Here is an 18,419-nt window from a genome sequence, read left to right as displayed (position 1 = left end):
TTAAAATCAACACTCGATGCAGTGGCTCCACTTTTAGCTAAAACTATCAAAATAAAGACTGTACTCCAGCGGAGAAATTATGTTATTCAGAGGTCAAAAAGTCAATGCAGGAGTGCAGAGAGGAGGTGGAGAAAAAGTAAACTCATACAGTATTATGTAGGCAACTCAAATCTTACAGTAAAACAGTGAAACAGGAAAGAACAGCCTACTTTTCTAATCCCATCACAGTTAACCCCAGACTTCTTTTCTCCACCTTTGAGCTTTTTACCAGCTTACATTCTAAAAAGTCCCCACAGACACCAACAGATGCTCTCTGTGAGGACTTTGCAATCCACTTCAGTTGTAAAATCGACAACATAAGGTCTTGTCTTTTAACACTGAACAGTTATTTTTAGCAGAGGAAACACTGGTGAGTTTTGCCCCAGGTAAATCCCACAACTTGCCTTTTAGATCCAATCCCCACATCACTTTTAAAGATATTTTATGGATTCTTTGAGGAACAAAAATTTTGAAAATAGTCAATTGCTCTCTTCGGATGGGTTTTTTCCCCTGCTGCTTTTTAAAACGGCGGTAGTGAAGCCCCTTCTGAAGAAGAGCTGTTTGGACCCCAGCGTTTTTATCCTTACAGACCCGGTTCCAACTTACCATTTTTAAGTAAGATTTTAGAGAAACTAGTTTTTGTCCAATTAAATAATTTTTTACATTAAACCCTCACATTGTGTGAAGAACATGGGCGTCATTTTTGACTCTGAGCTTAGTTGTATTTCTCATCTTAGAAACATAACTAAGATTGTTTTTAATCATCTCAAGAATGTAGTCAGAGTCCGCCCGTTTCTCTCTCAGGCTAACAAGGAAGTGCTGATGTATGCTTTTATTTCCTGTTGCTTGGATTACTGTAATGCCCTGCTCTCTTGTCTTCCTAAAAAGAGTATTCTAAGCCTCCAGGTACTCCAAAACTCAGCCGTAAGAGTATTGACAAGGACCAGAGGCTCTCTCATTTCATGGAAGAGTAGAAAACAGCCAACTGTTGCACTATCTACCTGAAAGGCAGAGTACATGGCCTGAGCTTCAGCTGTCCAGGAGTGTATGCATTTACATCAGCGATTCAAGGGTATGGATAAATACAACTATGCACCAACCAAGGTTTATGATGACAACCAAGCGGATATCACATTAGCAAGAAATCCCGTTGACCGTAAAAGTTATAAACATATTGATATTAAATATCACTTTATACGAGAGGCAGTGCGGCCCGGTGGTCGACTGGTTAGCGCGTCAGCCTCACAGTGCAGATGTGCAGGGTTCAATCTGGCCTTTCTGTGTGGAGCTTGCATGCTCTCCATGTGCCTGTGTGGGTTTTCTCTGGCAAGTTCATGGAACACTCTACATTGTCCCTAGGTTTGAGTGTGGGCGCGGATTGTTGTTCGGCAAACCCTCCTTCGCCGTTTTTCACTTATCGAGGCCGGGTCCCGGTCCCCATTAACCGCGATAAGTGAGGGATCACTGTATATCCAAGCCTTTCCTATGTACGAGAAACAATATACTTATTTCATAAGTATTTTAACGCACAACCTTACATCTCAGATATGTTGAATATGTTTTGAAGTAACAAGTGTTTAAGTGTTTCATTACATGTGAGGAAAGTAATATGGTTTGGATTGATACATACACACACACAATCAGCTTTGCTCATAGTATACATATAACAATGATATGTTTTATAAATGTATCCAATACGTTAACATTCTAATTTTAACTGTTTGACATTTATGTAAACCAAAGGAGTGGAAAGGTACTCTAAGATTGCCTAATGGATGTTAGCCAACAAAAGATATGTTTTTGCAGTTTTTTTCTACTAAACAGGAAAGTAAAAACCAGTTAGAACTGGCCAAAAAAAAAAAGCAAAGCCTTTTCTTGGAATTTGCCATTGAACGTTTCTATCAGGAGTTGCCTCCATTTTTTGAAGCTCTTTTAGCTTTTGCAATTCAGGAAGCTTCCTTCTCAGATCGAGCAAAAGTTTTTGCTTTCTGTGTGAGACTCAGAGTAGGTTGAAACATTTTTGTTATCTATTGGACTGAGTTAAAACTTGCATTATAGACAGGTTAGGAGACATTCTGTTGTGGGTAACAAAAGCAAATGCAGCAGTGGGTCCAAAAGCGAATGGGAGACAGTTGGCAGAGGGTAAAGAGAGTGTTTAATTAGAGATCTGATGATCCAGCTCAAGACACAATGGTGGCTCGCAAACAAGAAGGTGAAGCTCCGGCTTAGTGTTGGAGAAGGCAAGAAGGATTGGCACGAAGGATTAGTGTCGAATCAAGTAGCCTGTGGACGAAAATGCAAAGCCGGGCTGGGCAGGGAGGCACTGGAAAAAACACAATCAAAATCAAATGGTAATGCACTGAAGTCCAAAATGGCAAGCGTGTGCACAATTAATGGCCGAGATACCACTCATAATGCTTGAATCATCTGGCACCCGCTTGCAGATCAGCAGAGGTCTAATACAAAGGAGGTGATTGCTGATCAGATGCGGGTGTGGGAACACCCTGTGGCCCAGCCTGATAATGAAAGGAAAGAGACAAACAGAAGGGCCCCGGAAGGAGATTCTCCAAAATAAATGAGCAAGTGACAATAAATACACAGAAGGAAGAGTGTCTGTGACAACACATCACACATACTCTTGTTTCGTGGAAGGGAGGGCCAGTCAAACAGTGAGTTTATCTGAGCCCAAATCTGTCCTAGTTTAATTGATTTATGAATAATTTAGGTGGATTGATCACTTGTCTTATACACCCAAAATGATTATTTTGCTTTGAAGGAATTTTCACCCTTTTTCTTTTGAGATACTGAGCATTGCAACCCTTTTCATCAGGATTTTTTTTGACTGGATTGACTTTTTGAGGGATTTCAACTCTGACTTCATGTGAGTAGAATTATTTGAACCCAGAAATGTGATTCTGCGAGCAGCTTCCATTTCTGCAAATGGTTATACAAAATAGGAGTCAACGCCCATGGATCTGTAGTAGTTAGAACCTTGAGGAATCTTAGGTATTTCCCTCCCCTTTAAATTCACTTTGCTGTGGAATAGGGAAAAGAGTCATTTTAACCCTTTGAATGGAGACTCGGGTGGGACTATTTCAGTCCCTCGGTAAGCGAGATTTGACAGTACGTAAGATTAGGGTATTAGTCCATCCATCCATTAATCTTCTGCCGCTTATCCAAGGTCGGGTTGCGGAAGCAGACTTCCTTCTCCTCAGCCGCGCCTTCTAACTCATGGAACGTAACTCGACCAGTAAATTCAGAGCTCTGCCTTTCGACTCACTCCTTCTTCACCATGACAGACCAATACAGAATCCACATGACAGCAGATGCTGCACTGATCCACCTGTTGATCTCCCGCTCCCTCCTGCACTCACTCGTGAACAGGACCCCAAGATAGAAAGTCCTGCACTGGGGGCAGGATTTCATGGAGAGGGTACTCCACCCTTTTCCAACTGAGGACCATGGTCTCAGATTTGGAGGTGTTGATTTTCATCCCAACCACTTCACACTCTGCTCCGAACCACTCCAATGAGAACTGGAGATCATGGCTTGAAGAAGTTGTCAGTACCACATCATCTACAAAAAGCAGAGATGCAATACTGAGGCCACCAAAGCAGACCCCCTCAACGCCTCGGCTGCACCTAGAAATTCTGTCCATAAAGATTATGAACAAAATTGGTGACAAAGGGCAGACTGGGGCGGGGTCTAAACCTCATTGGAAATGAATCTTGACTTACTGCCGGGAACGTGGACCAAACTCTGACATTGGTGGTACAAGGACCAAATGGGCTATATTAATTAATATTATTAGGGGGGCTGGTATGCCAGACTCCCCAAGCAACACGGTCGAACGCCTTCTTCAGGTCTACAAAACACATGCAGACTGGTTGGGTGAACTTCCACGCCCCTTCAAGGTAGAGCTGGTCCACGAAAATCACGTTGCTCCACCAGGATCAGAGTTTCGATCTCCCAACGGACCCCTAAATAGACCTTACCCGGGAGGCTGAGGAACATGATTCCTCTGTAGTTGGAACACACCCTCCGTTCCCCCTTTTTGAAAAAGGGGACCACCACCCCAGTCTGCCAATCCAAAGACCGCCCCACTCTCCCTGGCTTGGAGAGGGGGCTAGATTACCATGACCGAATTGGTTGTCGCTGTACGTCTTCTGCACCGACTAATTGGACCAAAGTCTGAGGTGGAACACCTCCTCGAAAGTGCTGCACTTCGCTTCAATTACGGATGCTTTGTTAAGTGCTTGACAATAATGTTGAGTTGAGTCTTTGTCAGAGATGTTCTACTCGGACAGTTGAACAAACAGACTCAGGAAAAGAGTATTTTGTGCGCTTACCAACTGACACCTCACCTCTGCAGCCTCTGCCGGCTTTTTATTGATCGTGTATGCAAATTACAAGTGATATATCAGAAAAACACTCCCTTCTTCATTTACATGTCATGCCTCTCAGCCCAGCCCACCGATACGCCCCTCAGAGGCCAAAACATCTCTCGGTACAAACAATGGATACATTGTTAATTCAAAGGGTATATTTCGCATGAATTGAGACACTGGAACAAACTCAAGGACATCTTATCGTGCTGCCCACCCGAAGTTGAACATTCCTGTTTGTACTATCAGTTGGCCCTTTTTCCTGTGTGCTCTAAACACATGCGTTTGAGGTCAATCAAGCATACAACAAAATGAAACTTTTAAACATGATAACCGAGTTTGTCTATACAGAATTGATGCCACCACAATGGGTTGTTTGTGTGTGTGTGCGTGTATGTGTGTGTGGGGGAGAGGGGGGCAGAATATATCTGTTTTTATTTTATGTTATGGTTTATTTTGCCTCTAGAGAATTGCCTACACATTTCTGGGGACAGAAAGCTTTCCAAAGAAATGGAAAAGAAAATGAAAATGTTGCAGACATCAGTTCTTATTCAGCCCATAATGTAAAGAAAGAACAGTGCTTGCTCCATATGAGAAATTACTACTGTCATACATTATCACTGCTGGTGAGGTTTTCCAGTAGTTATCGGTACAGTGGTTAAAACTTGGTTCTGGAAAACAAATGTCTGGATGCGTTCAAAGACCCAGAGAAAGATCAGGAGAATGCTGACATATTGGATCCAGGCAAACTTGATGGTTTCCCAGAAGCCAGGATAATAGGTGATGGCAAACAAGTCAAAGAAGAAATGATTTTGTGGAGGAAGTTCATAATAATAATAAGCCAAACATTTATGATTAATGAATTTTACATGCATAGTGGAAAAAAAGAAAGCAAAACAATATTTTCACCCGACTGATTTCTTTTGCAAATATGTCACGTTTGCGACGATTCTTTCTCATTGTTGTGGAGTCATTTTCACCAATTCCTCCTCGCAGAATTGTTTTGACACCATCCTATTGGAACATTTTCAATCATTAAACTGCCCGGATAAGGTATTTGCACTCCAAATTCTTCGTGTTTGTTTGTTTGTTTTTGAACCATTTAGAAGAGTATTGGCGTTTCAGGTCATTGTCCTGCCGCCAATAAATAATGGAACGTGAGGGAACCAAGTGTTAATGAGTTTGGTGCAATGATCTGAAAAATCTAAGTTAGATAAATGTGCAAAAATAATCAGAAACCAGAAAGGGGGAAAATCAGCTATCCCTCTCAATATTTTAACTCGACAGATTTTATTTTAACGGCCTGCATAAAAAATTAATTCAAAACTTTGATTAAGTATATTCATGAAAGGATATCTAATGACCTCCACAGGGTAGTGAATTTCCGCAATTAGCTGGAAAGGAGAACCAGCGGCCCGTCCAGTAGTCCACACCGGTGTGGGACAGGAAAGTACTGTGGTCACTGAAACACAAAAGTCGAGTTAAGGAAAAAAAGAAAAATCAAAATTTTCATCCAATGCAGTGGATATGAAAAGTGTACACATCCATTCAAAAGCCATGTTTGTATTTGGGCCTGATTTAATCAGCAGATATTAGCTCTTAACTCAGATAATTTGTATTAATGATTTATTTATTTTTTATACATTACAACGTAACACAAAGATACTGAACTCCCCACTCAAAAAAAAGTAGCTGATTTTCCTCTTTGCTGTAAAGTTAAATACTAATCACCACACTGTCCAATGTTCTGCCTGTATTATCACCTTTATCATCAGCACTAAGAGACCCCCCCAAAAAAGCAAACAAACAAACAAAAAAACAACTTGTTTTATTAATTACATATTTTTAATTAATAGGCCAAATAATCCGTTTGCGGAATCGGTTCATTCAATTATTTTTGTCAGCATTTGGAAAACGTCTAAATGCAAGATTCATATTTTTAAAGGAAACAGCAGTAAATGTCGAGCAAAAATTTGAGCTTACAGTTGCGTTCCTGGTAGCGCCTCACTATGTTGTCGAGATCATAAGCACTTGCAAAAGGACTGGAGCCGTCAATCACAGAAACCTTGAATGAAAAGACGACACATGGAAATCAAAAATCAGAGTGGAATTTATCGAATTATTCCTTAGATTCACAAACTGGAGTGAACGATGTCAACTAAATGACTCCACAATATTATGAATCCGCGTGACTCCCAAACATTGGTGCTGCACAGTCAACCAAATTCAAATTGATATTGCAATGTCGTAGAATGCCATTTTCCAAATTGCAAAGGCTGCAATGTTGCCATGTTAGCCTGTACATCTGTGGAACGTTCCAAACAGGTGTTTCATGTGCATTCCTCAAATTTCTGTCTTTTATGTCACCTGCCCCCGCTTGTTTGGAACATCTTTGGAAAGTTAATGATTATTTGAAGTTTGAACATTAAATATCTTTGTATGTCTTTGTAGTGTATTCAATTCAATGTAGGTTAAGTATGATTTGAAAATCAATGTCTTATCTTTTCTTAATATTTAATTGGTCGTGTAAATTCCTTCAAATATTGTCTCGTTTTTGGCATTTTCCAGAGCTCCTGTTTTATCAAAGCAGCTTTTCATCTGATTTACATTTTCAAAAAAATTCAATTCCAAAGTACCAGTATCTCAACGTGCCAGCACCCCAATGTTGCCAGGGCTGCACGGGCCCTTTATACTGTAGCTGCTCGCAGCTCTACTTCCATCCATCCATTTTCCACCGCTTATCCGGGGTCGGGTCACGGGGGCAGCAGCTTTAGGAGGGAAGCCCAGACTTCCCTCTCCCCAGCCACTTCTTCGAGCTCTTCCTGGCGGATCCTAAGGCGTTCCCAGGCCAGCTGGGTGACATAGTCTCTCCAGCGTGTCCTGGGTCGTCCGCGGGGTCTCCTGCCAGTGGGACATGCCCAGAACACCTCACCAGGGAGGCGTCCAGGAGGCATCCGAATCAGATGCCCGAGCCACCTCATCTGGCTCCTCTCGATGTCGAGGAGAAGCAGCTCTACTCTGAGCCCCTCCCGGATGACCGAGCTTCTCACCTTATCTCTAAGGGAGAGCCCGGACATCCTGCGGAGAAAACTCATTTCGGCCGCTTGTATCCGGGATCTCGTTCTTTCGATCACGACCCATAGCTCGTGACCATAGATGAGGGTTGGGACATAGATCGACCGGTAAATTGAGAGCTTCGCCCTTTGGCTCAGCTCCTTCTTCACCACGACAGACCGATACAACGTCCGCATCACAGCAGACGCTGCACCGATCCGCCTGTCAATCTCCCGCTCCCTCCTGCCCCCACTCGTGAACAAGACCCCAAGATACTTGAACTCCTCCACTTGGGGCAAGATCTCCTCCCCGACCCGGAGGGGGCACTCCACCCTTTTCCGACTGAGGACCATGGTTTCAGATTTGGAGGTGCTGATCTTCATCCCAACCGCTTCACACTCGGCTGCGAAACGCTCCAGTGAGAGTTGGAGAGCCCTGTTTGAAGGAGCCAACAGCACCACATCATCTGCAAAAAGCAGGGATGCAATACTGAGGCCACCAAAACGGACCCCCTCAACGCTTCGGCTGCGCCTAGAAATTCTGTCCATAAAGGTTATGAACAGAATCGGCGACAAAGGGCAGCCTTGGTGGAGTCCAACCCTCACTGGAAACGATTCCGACTTACTGCCGGCAATGCGAACCAAACTCTGACATCGGCAGTATAGGGACCGAACAGCCCGTATCAGGGTGCTCGGTACGCCATAATCCCGAAGCCCCCCCCACAGAACTCCCCGAGGGACACGGTCAAACGCCTTCTCCAAGTCCACAAAACATATGTAGACTGGTTGGGCAAGTTCCCACATACCCTCGAGGACCCTGCTAAGGGTGTAGAGCTGGTCCACAGTTCCACGGCTGGGACGAAAACCACACTGCTCCTCCTCAATCTGAGGCTCGACTTCCTGACGGACCCCTGAATAGACCTTACCAGGGAGGCTGAGGAGTGTGATCCCTCTGTAGTTGGAATACACCCTCCAGTCCCCCTTTTTAAAAAGAGGGACCACCACCCCGGTCTGCCAATCCAGAGGCACTCACCCCGATGACCACGCGATGCTGCAGAGGCGTGTCAACCAGGACAGCCCCACAGCATCCAGAGCCTTGAGGAACTTCAGGCGGATCTGCCACTGAGGAGCTTTTTCACCACCTCTTTGACTTCAACACCAGAGATAGGAGAACCCATCTCAGAGTTCTCAGACTCTGCTTCCTCTCAGGAAGGCATGTCCGCGGAGTTGAGGAGGTCCTCTTCGAAGTATTCTGAGCACCGACCTATAACTTCGGATCTCATCCACCCCTGGGGCCTTGCCACCGAGGAGCTTTTTAACCATCTCGGTGACTTCAACCACAGAGATAGGAGAGCCCACCTCAGGGTCCTCAGACTCTGCTTCCTCCGAGGAAGGCGTGTTGGTGGAGTTGAGGAGGTCTTCGAAGTACTCTGCCCACCGGTTCACAACGTCCCGAGTCGAAGTCAACAGCGCCCCATCCCCACTGTACACAGTGTTAGTGGTGCACTGCTTCCCCCTCCTGAGACGTTGGATGGTGGACCAGAATTTCCTCTAAGCCGTCCGGAAGTCGGCTTCCATGGCCTCACCGAACTCTTCCCACGCCCGGGTTTTTGCCTCGGCGACCACCGAAGCTGCGTTCCGCTTAGCCAGTCGATACCCGTCAGCTGCCTCTGGGGTCCCACAGGCCATAAAGGCCCGATAGGACTCCTTTTTTAGCTTGACGGCATCCCTTACTGCTGGTGTCCACCAGCGAGTACGGGGGTTGCCGCCCCGACAGGCACCAACCACCTTACGGCCACAACTCAGATTGGCCGCCTCAACAATAGAGGCGCTGAAAATGGTCCATTTGGACTCAATGTCCCCCGCCTCCCCAGGGACATGGGAAAAGCTCTGCCAGAGGTGGGAGTTGAAACTCTTTCTGACAGGGGATTCCGCCAGACGCTCCCAACAAACCCTCACAATACGTTTGGGTCTGCCAGGACGGACCGGCATCTTTCCCCACCATCGGAGCCTACTCACCACCAGGTGGTGATCAGTTGACAGCTCCGCCCCTCTCTTCACCCGAGTGTCCAAAACATGCGGCCGCAAATCCGATGATACAACCACAAAGTCAATCATCGAACTGCGGCCGAGGGTGTCCTGGTGCCAAGTGCACATAAGGACACCCTTATGTTTGAACAATGTGTTCGTTATGGACAATCCGTGACGAGCACAGAAGTCCAATAACAAAACACCACTCGAGTTCTGATCGGGGGGGCCGTTCCTCCCAATCACGCCCTTCCAGGTCTCACTGTCATTGCCCACGTGAGCATTGAAGTCCCCCAGCAGAACAAGGGAGTCCCCAGCCGGAATACTCTCCAGCACACCCTCCAAGGACTCCAAAAAGGGTGGGTATGCTGAGCTGCTGTTTGGTGCATATGCACAAACAACGGTCAGGACCCGTCCCCCCACCCAAAGGCGGAGGGAGGCAACCCTCTCGTCTACCGGTGTGAACCCCAATGTACAGGCACTGAGCCGGGGGGCAATGAGTATGCCCACACCTGCTCTGCGCCTCTCACCGTGAGCAACTCCAGAGTTGAAGAGAGTCCAACCCCTCTCAAGAGAACTGGTACCAGAACCCAGGCTATGTGTGGAGGCAAGTCCGACTGTATCCAGTTGGAACATCTCTACCTCGCACACCAGCTCGGGCTCCTTCCCTGCAAGAGAGGTGACATTCCATGTCCCTAGAGCTAGCTTCTGCAGCCGAGGATCGGACTCCCAGGGTCCCCGCCTTTGGCTACCGCCCGGCTCACACTGCACCCAAACTCTTTGGCCCCTCCCATGGGCGGTGAGCCCATGATATAATAAGCAGCTCTACTTATTATCATTTTTTAATTTTATTTTTTCCTGACAAAAGTTAATTGCATTTTCCGGCACCTAAACATGCACGAAAACTCTCCAAATTTTGCGCACTCATCGGGCCTGGTGAAAATGGGTCTGTAGCGCCACCTACAGTGGAAAAATAAAAAACAGTCTTGGTACATTTGACCTAGGCCTATGAAAATTGGCAAAGGTGTCGCATCTCGAGACATACAAAAAAGGCCATTGCAGCCATGGTCTGAAATGAACAGGAAGTGAGCAATTTCTGAATGTCCAATTTTGGTCCATTTTTGCACATTTACAGGGGTCATACTTTTGCACCCTGGTCCGAGAGGATTAATTCAAATGATATTAAAAAAAACGTTTGCGTTTAACATTTCTCTTGTCACAAAGGAGTAAATGTTCAATAAGTCCCTGTACATGCTCCAAAAAAATCCCAAACTTCAGATGCATATAGTCACACCCTGAAGACATCCATATGATCATAATGCACCATCTCGTGACAACTAGAAATGTCTACTTTTTTTTTAACCTTTTAATATCCTGCACGAAGTCCATTGAATGAATCCAACTGAAATTGTGTAAGAAAACCCTCAAGACGATCATGCTCAATGCTGAATATTGTGACTTTTCGGTGAAGAAGTGACCATTATGGTGCAGCAAAAACTGATGATTCACTGTGACAAATGCTGTTGTAACTTGACCTAGATGATCCCATCTTCTCCAAATTTCACTTATTTGGTGAAAGCCCATGCCTGAAGAATTCTACCAACTTATTTTTCATTGTATCGGCACTGCCTCCTCCTGGCTATAGGAAATATGTTTAGTTTTTTTTCCTCCTCATGGGACAACCACAACTACTTCATATTTGCTCGGAAAAGTGTTGAGAACTTCATGATGATACAATACGAAAACAACAGTACTTTTAAGGGTCTAAACCAGAGGTTGGCAAACCCAAAATGTTGAAAGCGCCGTCTGGAGCCGCAAAAAATTAAAAGCCTGATATAAGCGTTACAATGAAGGCAACACATGCCGTATGCATCTAAGTTAGCTATATTAGCCTACTATCAAAATGAAAGTTGGCGACTGAAGTGTGTATTCTGCCCATATTTAGTCATGCTTGTATAATGTTCTCATGTCTGCAGTGAAATTCTGTTTTGTAGCCAGATGTGTCCTTGAAGCACACCACCTCATCAGTTAGGCATCGGAATGCGCCAGTTGATACAAGCTAAAATCGGTTTAGGAGAAACGAAAGTCCTGATGCCGCACCATAAGTTTCGATACCGCCCTTCTGATGATATAATTTTGTTGTGAATCTTTTGTTTCTTTGAACTCGTGATCCGCAGCCATTGTCTGTAAACCATGGGTGTCCGGAATATTCTGCAAATAATACCTTCGAAGGTTTTATTTGCAGAATATTCCTTCATGATAATTTTTTTCCCTGCAGTGCATCTGGAGAACAGGGGTGCCCAACCTTTTTTGACAGACTATCTACTTTTTGATCAACCAACCTCCCGCGATCAACCCGTTACCGCACAGGCGCGCATGGGCATGCACTTACACACACATGCCATAATGAGCAACCGCCATAGCGGCCACTAAAATGAACGAGGCATGGGACGCACCTTTGCAGCGTGTTAACTATCACAGCTCAGGTGTACCATTTTAAAATGCTTCTCTCGGCCCTTCGATTCCCATTCTTTGAATTGGACATGAAGCGCTTATTTTTTTCTACAACAGCCATCTGACTGACATCCCGCCATGCAAATAGAAACGTGTGTCGCAGGCTATGATGCAATTCCTCGTTGACAAAAAGTGTTGAAATTTAATATTCATTTAACACATTTTTACAGCTTTGGAAAACATTTAGAATGTCTGGGTCATGTTTTTCCTTTTACAGAAACCACATTAAAACAAAAAATATATTTCCATCTCCCATCTTTTTCAATTTTAAACATTTTTGAAAACGATCCAGGGAGCCATTAGAGCAGCGCTAAAGAGTCGCATGCGGCTCCAGAGCCGCGTGTTGCCGACCCCCGGTCTAAACATCCATCCGTTGTCACAACAACGCACTGTTTGCCAAGAAAATAACACTACTTTTCATGGTAAATAAATAACTAAATAAATAATACATAAATAAATACGGTGGTACCTCTACTTACTAAATTAATTGGTTCTGGAAACTAGTTTTTAATTTGATGGTCTTCATTTTTTTTTTTTAAATGCAATTCGTCTGCCCAGTATCATGGCAAGTAAATGCGAAAGAACAAATTTGGGTTGTCTCTTTGTGATATTAAGATTGGTTTGATGAACTGAAATCCTTGTGTGTGCTGAATATGCAAAGAACACAGTAATCAGGAAGGGGGCAACTATTTTTTCACAGCAGATGGCCCATCCGCTCTGAGGCAACCAGAAGTCGGCCACTATGTTACCGCCTTTTCTTTTGTTTTGTTTTGTTTGTTTGTTTGGGTTTTTTTTCCAAAATGACACAATTCCGTTGCAGCGACCTTCCCTGAGCACCTTATAAAAAATAAATAAAAGAATAAAAAAAGAAATAAATGAAATGAAAATGTACCACTGTGAGAGTGTCAGTCATTATGCTCACATTGTAAATGTTGAACAGACCACGGTGTGGCAAGGGCGTTCTCTGCTGCAGCCTCAGGTCTCCACTGATGAAAAGCTTGGCTCCAGGTACAGGGGAGGAATGCTGCATGTAGGCTAGGCTCTGCATCACCACTGTTGACTTTGTCTAACCAACACACACAGAGTATAAACTGTTTGTCATGCACATAAAGGGCCAGCATCAAGTTACATTGCAGCTATAATAAAACTCTGTGTGGATTTCATGATTAAAGGCTACATGCTAACTTTTTGTTTCCACCTGTACCAATAACATTGTACTTCTCCAAACCAATTCTGTATCCTACAAATATATCTGTTGTGGCATCTTAAAAGAAATAAAAAAAATCCAAGCCCGCTTGCTACTAATTTAGCAAGGTAGGAGGTCTGCGTTTTCAATGTTATTTGTTTATGTGATGTTAAATGTTCTGTAAAGCGCTTTGGTACAGTTGCAGCTCTTGCAAAAGCATTATAGTTTTTAAAAATGTATTGTACAGGGTGTCCATAAAGTCTCTTTACCATTTCAAAAATGTATTAAAAATGCAATTGATTCGATATTTTATTCAGTTTTGTTCTATTGTATTCAGTGTTTATTAAAGTTTTTATCACACTGCATTTGTGTGTTTCAGGGATCCTGTTTGTTTGTTTGTTTATAATTGGTCCATTTTTCTTGAAAGAGACATCAATTTCTGCAAATGTTTACCTTGACCTTTTAACTGAATGTGTGGCACCACAACTGAATGATCTTCAACCAACCATCATTTTTCAGCAAGATGGTGCACCACCACATTGGGGGCTGCATGTTTGTGGGTTCCTCAATCAAACATTTCCAGACCAGTGGATTGGAAGGGATGGGCCAATTCCATGGCTGCCACGTTCACCAGATATCACTCCCCTGGACTTCTTTCTATGGGGCTATGTTAAAGACGTCATGTATCGAAAAAAATAAGGGACATTACTAACCGAAAGCAAAGGATTACTAATGCCATTGCCACAATTGATGAGGCTATGCTACAGCGAACATGGCAAGAAATCGAGTACCGTCTTGATGTGCTTCGTGCAACTAATGGTGCCCATGTAGAAGTGTTTTAACAGAGGTAAAAAAAACTTTAATAAACGCTGAATACAAATCTGAATAAAATATCTAATCAATTGCATTTTTAATAAAGTTTTGAAATGGTAAAGACACTTTATGGACACCCTTTATTATCTCCTACGTCATGCAGCAGAGGCCCAGAAATTAAAGTGACAGTAGTCAGACCAACGTCAGTGTATTTGATGCAGCTTTTAACATTGGTCTATTTATGCTGATATTAGAGCGATGAATGTAACGTCATTTTGCCAATATCAGACAGATAATTATCGGTCCTGTGGTTATTGTACATGTGTAATTAAGAAAGAAAAATATAAAACTCAATCCCAATACTTTCTGGACTCAAGGTGAGTTCACCTGTTATAGTCATGGCACAAATTGTGCCTACTCTACATGCCGCTCAATTCTTTTAGTACATGTTGTTCAATTATTTTCCTGTTTGGTTGCAACATAACACATACAAAGAGTTGGTAGCTGAATATCAGTAGCAGCTGGACACTGTATACGTTCTCCTCATCCTTCAGTGGTAACTGCAGTTGAAAAATCAGACGATCCAACTTCCCATCCTGGTTTTGGTCCTCTTCCCTCACCTGAGGATTGCATTAGTGAGAAATTATTTGAACAATTGAAAACAATTCGAACTATTGAATATTTGCAGAGGTTATTGTGAACAATATCCTACAGAGACAGCGGGGGTTCTCAATTTTTCTCCAAGCATGTTGTTCAGATGGGGAAAGGTGCTCCACGCCACATGATCACCATTTGTACTGGTTGCAACCACCAGCAGTGTCTCATACTGGAATCGAACTACTGCTTGTTCTTCATACGTGTTCCTTTTAATCCAGAAACCTAGAGTACGATAAAACCTATTCGTTTAAACCCACTAATAGTTTTAATGTTCACTTTGACGCCAACACTGCAACAGCTCAATTTAATTGACGTAACCTTACAGTACCTTGGCTCCTGAAAGCCACCAGCAGCGGTGAGATGTAAGTGAGGCACACGACAACGACGAGAAACACAGTCGCGCTCGTGCAAACACTTGCTTTGTACCGAATCAAAACGGGATGAGAGTAAACTTCATAAAAAGCCATACTACCAATTTCAGGGTTCGTTCACGTCTGTTGGAAATGACTCTGTTGTATACCTGCAACAAGCTAATTTCATTTGATGTCTGTTCAATAATGTTGATTAAAATTTGCAAAGTAGCTAATCGAGTGCATACTACCGGAGAACAAAAGATACTGACGTCATCCCAAAACGCATAAACACTCGTTCGACCTCTGCAGGTAACGTATATTTTGAAACAATGTTTTCATCGTGTGCGTCGCGCCATCTTTCAAGTTAACTCTACTGTATTATGTTGCTGGGGTGATATTTCTTTCTTTCTTTCTTTTTATTTTACTGGATGATGACATCGCTTTGGTGCATACTGCCATCTACTGTACAGGAGTGTGCAAAGGGGCTTGGCAGGCTCAAAGCCATCTGCAGTTTCAGGAGTAAGGAAACGGTGGAATTAAAAAAAATACATTTCGTATGTAGAAAACATATTGGCATAATACATTGTTCATATTATATGACAAAAAGGTAACAGACAAGCCTCAAGAGATCGTCACAAAACAACATTCATCTAGAATTATATTATAATCGACACCAAAAATAAGGTTTTCAGGAGGACATCTCTGGCAAAGATCACTTACACCAGCCATCTCGTTACCTCCGCATCCCGCGTCCTAGAGGCACAATTTTCCCGCAGGACGCACAGTTCCAAATAATGTGCGTTTTTGGGACGCAAGGAAATTTCTCAGTCAAAACAAACAAACAAACAAAAAACTACGACACACACACGAAAACAACACTTAGACACCATTAAAGATCAAAGAGTAACCCACGTGATAAGACAGAAAGAAGATGCACAGCCAATGAACATGACTTTGCAGCTTCTCAGCCCCCCCGCCCACCTCACCCCACATGTACTGTATATGTTGCTCTATGTGTTGTTTTGCTGACTTTCGCTGCTCCTCGCCGTCCGTTTGCGGAATTTTTGCGGACTTCAAAAAAAAAAATCATGAATGTTTGAAAAAATCCGCGATGCACTGAAGCCGCGATAAACGAACCGCGAAATAGCGAGGGATCACTGGATAGGCTAATCGCTGTGAAAAATATTATGAAACAGTATTGGTTATTCTATAATTTACTGGTTGTAGCATGGTAACTTTAGGAATAAAACATTCGTCACAACGTGTTGTAATGCTAATGTTAACTGTTGGTAGAACTAATGATGACGTGTGTTAAATTCTTTCGTCAAATTGATAGTTGATTACACATGCATCGTTTTGGGAAAAGGATGTCAAGCCACATCAACCTTACCTGTATTAATGATTACCAGTAAATTAATCTTTGCAGTGTGAGACTGGAAAAAATACTCTGATTTTGTGGTATGTTGTATTCATGATGCCATATGAGTAGAACATATTTTGATCCATTTATTTTTTGGAATAAACCTGGAGTACACAGCTGCTGATGTAATGTTCGTTGTTAATGCATCGTTTTCAAACATTGACCCTTGAAACATTTTACTTTTGAGTTTCAGAATTCTTGATTATCAATATCAGTCAAAATAGAAAAATGGGTTCCCATGATGAACGTTTACGGAACCCACAATTAGTTACCGTGGTTTCCCATTGGGTAATCCGACAGAACCGAAAAACGGTGACTGTGAATTTCCGAAATCCTCAGGCCTGCTACTAAATTATTTAAATTTTTGCAGCATTTATTTATAATTGTATGTATATGTTGTTGTTTGTGTTATTATCGTATGATATGAATTGAGTAAGTAGACCATTTCAGAATTCGAAATTTGGGACTCTCGAAATGCATAATGGGACACGTACTTTTCTGATCAGCAAGTCACTGGGACTCGCTGATGGTAAACTGTAAAATTATCACTGCTTACACACTGACTGATTTCAGAATTTTTTTTTTGGTCTGGCTAACACTGTTGTGCCCAAAAATGTTTCCAAGAATTATTAGAAAGTCTTCATTTGCTTCAAAGACACAAATTAGTGAATGACCTAATGGGTCCTTATTTTCCCAGGAAAATTCTTCAAAAGTATTGCCACACCTGCCGATCTGTTTGTACCACGACTAAACACAAGCTTCATCTCCCCACTAATTCAACAAGAATTTTTCATCTATGTCATTTGAATGTGGTTCTTGGAGAACACATTGTGCTTTTTCATTTTTGCAAAATAGAAATGTTGACTTTCTTTTAATAGAACCTCTGAGACCCCAAGCATGAAGACAAATAAAAGCAAACTTTGAGCTAAAAAAAAAAGCACTGTAGTATTGCCCCTACATAATACTACTATAAGATTTGTAATACAAAGCATCAATTGAACATGTAAACGTAAACGCCAATAAGATCCATGCAGATAAGTAAATGCTAAGAGATCAAATGCAAATTTAGATACACATTAACCGAACACAAAAACTTCAAATTTAGATTTTTAGAAAATTAACCAAACTCTCACTGAACTGCATTGGATGGATGTACATCGAACCCTATCGTCATGTACATTCGCAAATGAGAATTGCTAACACGTGAACAGTTGTTTGGGTAATATTTAGCGACCCACCAATCAAACTTGATAAACAGCTAAGGCTGATTGATAAGAATTTTACATTTTGCCCCTTGGGAAGAGATAAAATAAAATACTTAAAGTTAGTACAAGGCCAGAGAGTAAGATAGCAACCTGTGAAATTACAGTTTTTGTGTTGCCACAGTGTCGCTGATGGCACACTAGCCTGACTTGTGGGCGGACAACGTTGGATTGGTTCCCACTCAGTGACGGTGTGGATGCGGGTGTGAATGGTTGTTCGTTTCGAGATGTCCTCTGCAACTGACTGGCAACCCGTTCAGAGTGTCGTCCGCCTTTCACCCGAAATTAACTGAGATAGGCTTCAGCACGCGCTGCAACCCTCTTGAGGATAAACAGTGTTGAAAATGGATTGATGGATGGTGACTATATATTCCCCCCAAAAAAATTCTTTTTGCTGACTCTCACTCAAATGTGCCTACTCTAATTCCTGCAATAAACACAAATATAAATCCCTTTCTGACACTGCCTATTTAGCAAAGAACAACCTCAAGTTGGTCGTAGCAGTTAGAGGAAATGCATTGTTCCACAAGATGCTTAGGAATGCTACTTCACAAAAAATGCAGCAGAACCCAAAGTTGATTTGTGAACTTTCTTGGCTGCTCACTTTAACTATTACACTGACAATAACGCCACAAGTTTGCACCAGCAAACAAATGGGCTTCATATGTCACTGCCGTAAACGTAACAGAGCTCCTACTCAGTATTTGAA

At 42.8% G+C, this 18,419-nt stretch overlaps 1 protein-coding gene across 1 annotated transcript; it reads right to left on the bottom strand.

The window, feature by feature from the left end:
* Window positions 1-4,378: 4,378 nt before the first annotated feature.
* tmem231 (transmembrane protein 231) lies at window positions 4,379-15,411 on the bottom strand. Its single transcript, XM_086110194.1, has 7 exons — window positions 15,004-15,411; window positions 14,731-14,897; window positions 14,510-14,638; window positions 12,942-13,085; window positions 6,408-6,489; window positions 5,781-5,886; window positions 4,379-5,204 (listed from the first exon to the last, which is right to left on the bottom strand). The coding sequence occupies exons 1-7, from the start codon at window positions 15,140-15,142 to the stop codon at window positions 5,042-5,044; spliced, it is 930 nt and encodes a 309-aa protein (XP_085966320.1). The 5' UTR covers window positions 15,143-15,411; the 3' UTR covers window positions 4,379-5,041.
* Between the last annotated feature and the right edge of the window lie 3,008 nt (window positions 15,412-18,419).

Source organism: Hippocampus guttulatus, chromosome 4, assembly GCF_054856545.1.
Source record: "Hippocampus guttulatus isolate MCC_2025c chromosome 4, RoL_Hgut_1.0, whole genome shotgun sequence".
Lineage (NCBI taxonomy): Eukaryota > Metazoa > Chordata > Actinopteri > Syngnathiformes > Syngnathidae > Hippocampus > Hippocampus guttulatus.
Note: the sequence above shows the minus strand (reverse complement) of the source record. Positions and strands in the feature narration are given on the sequence as shown.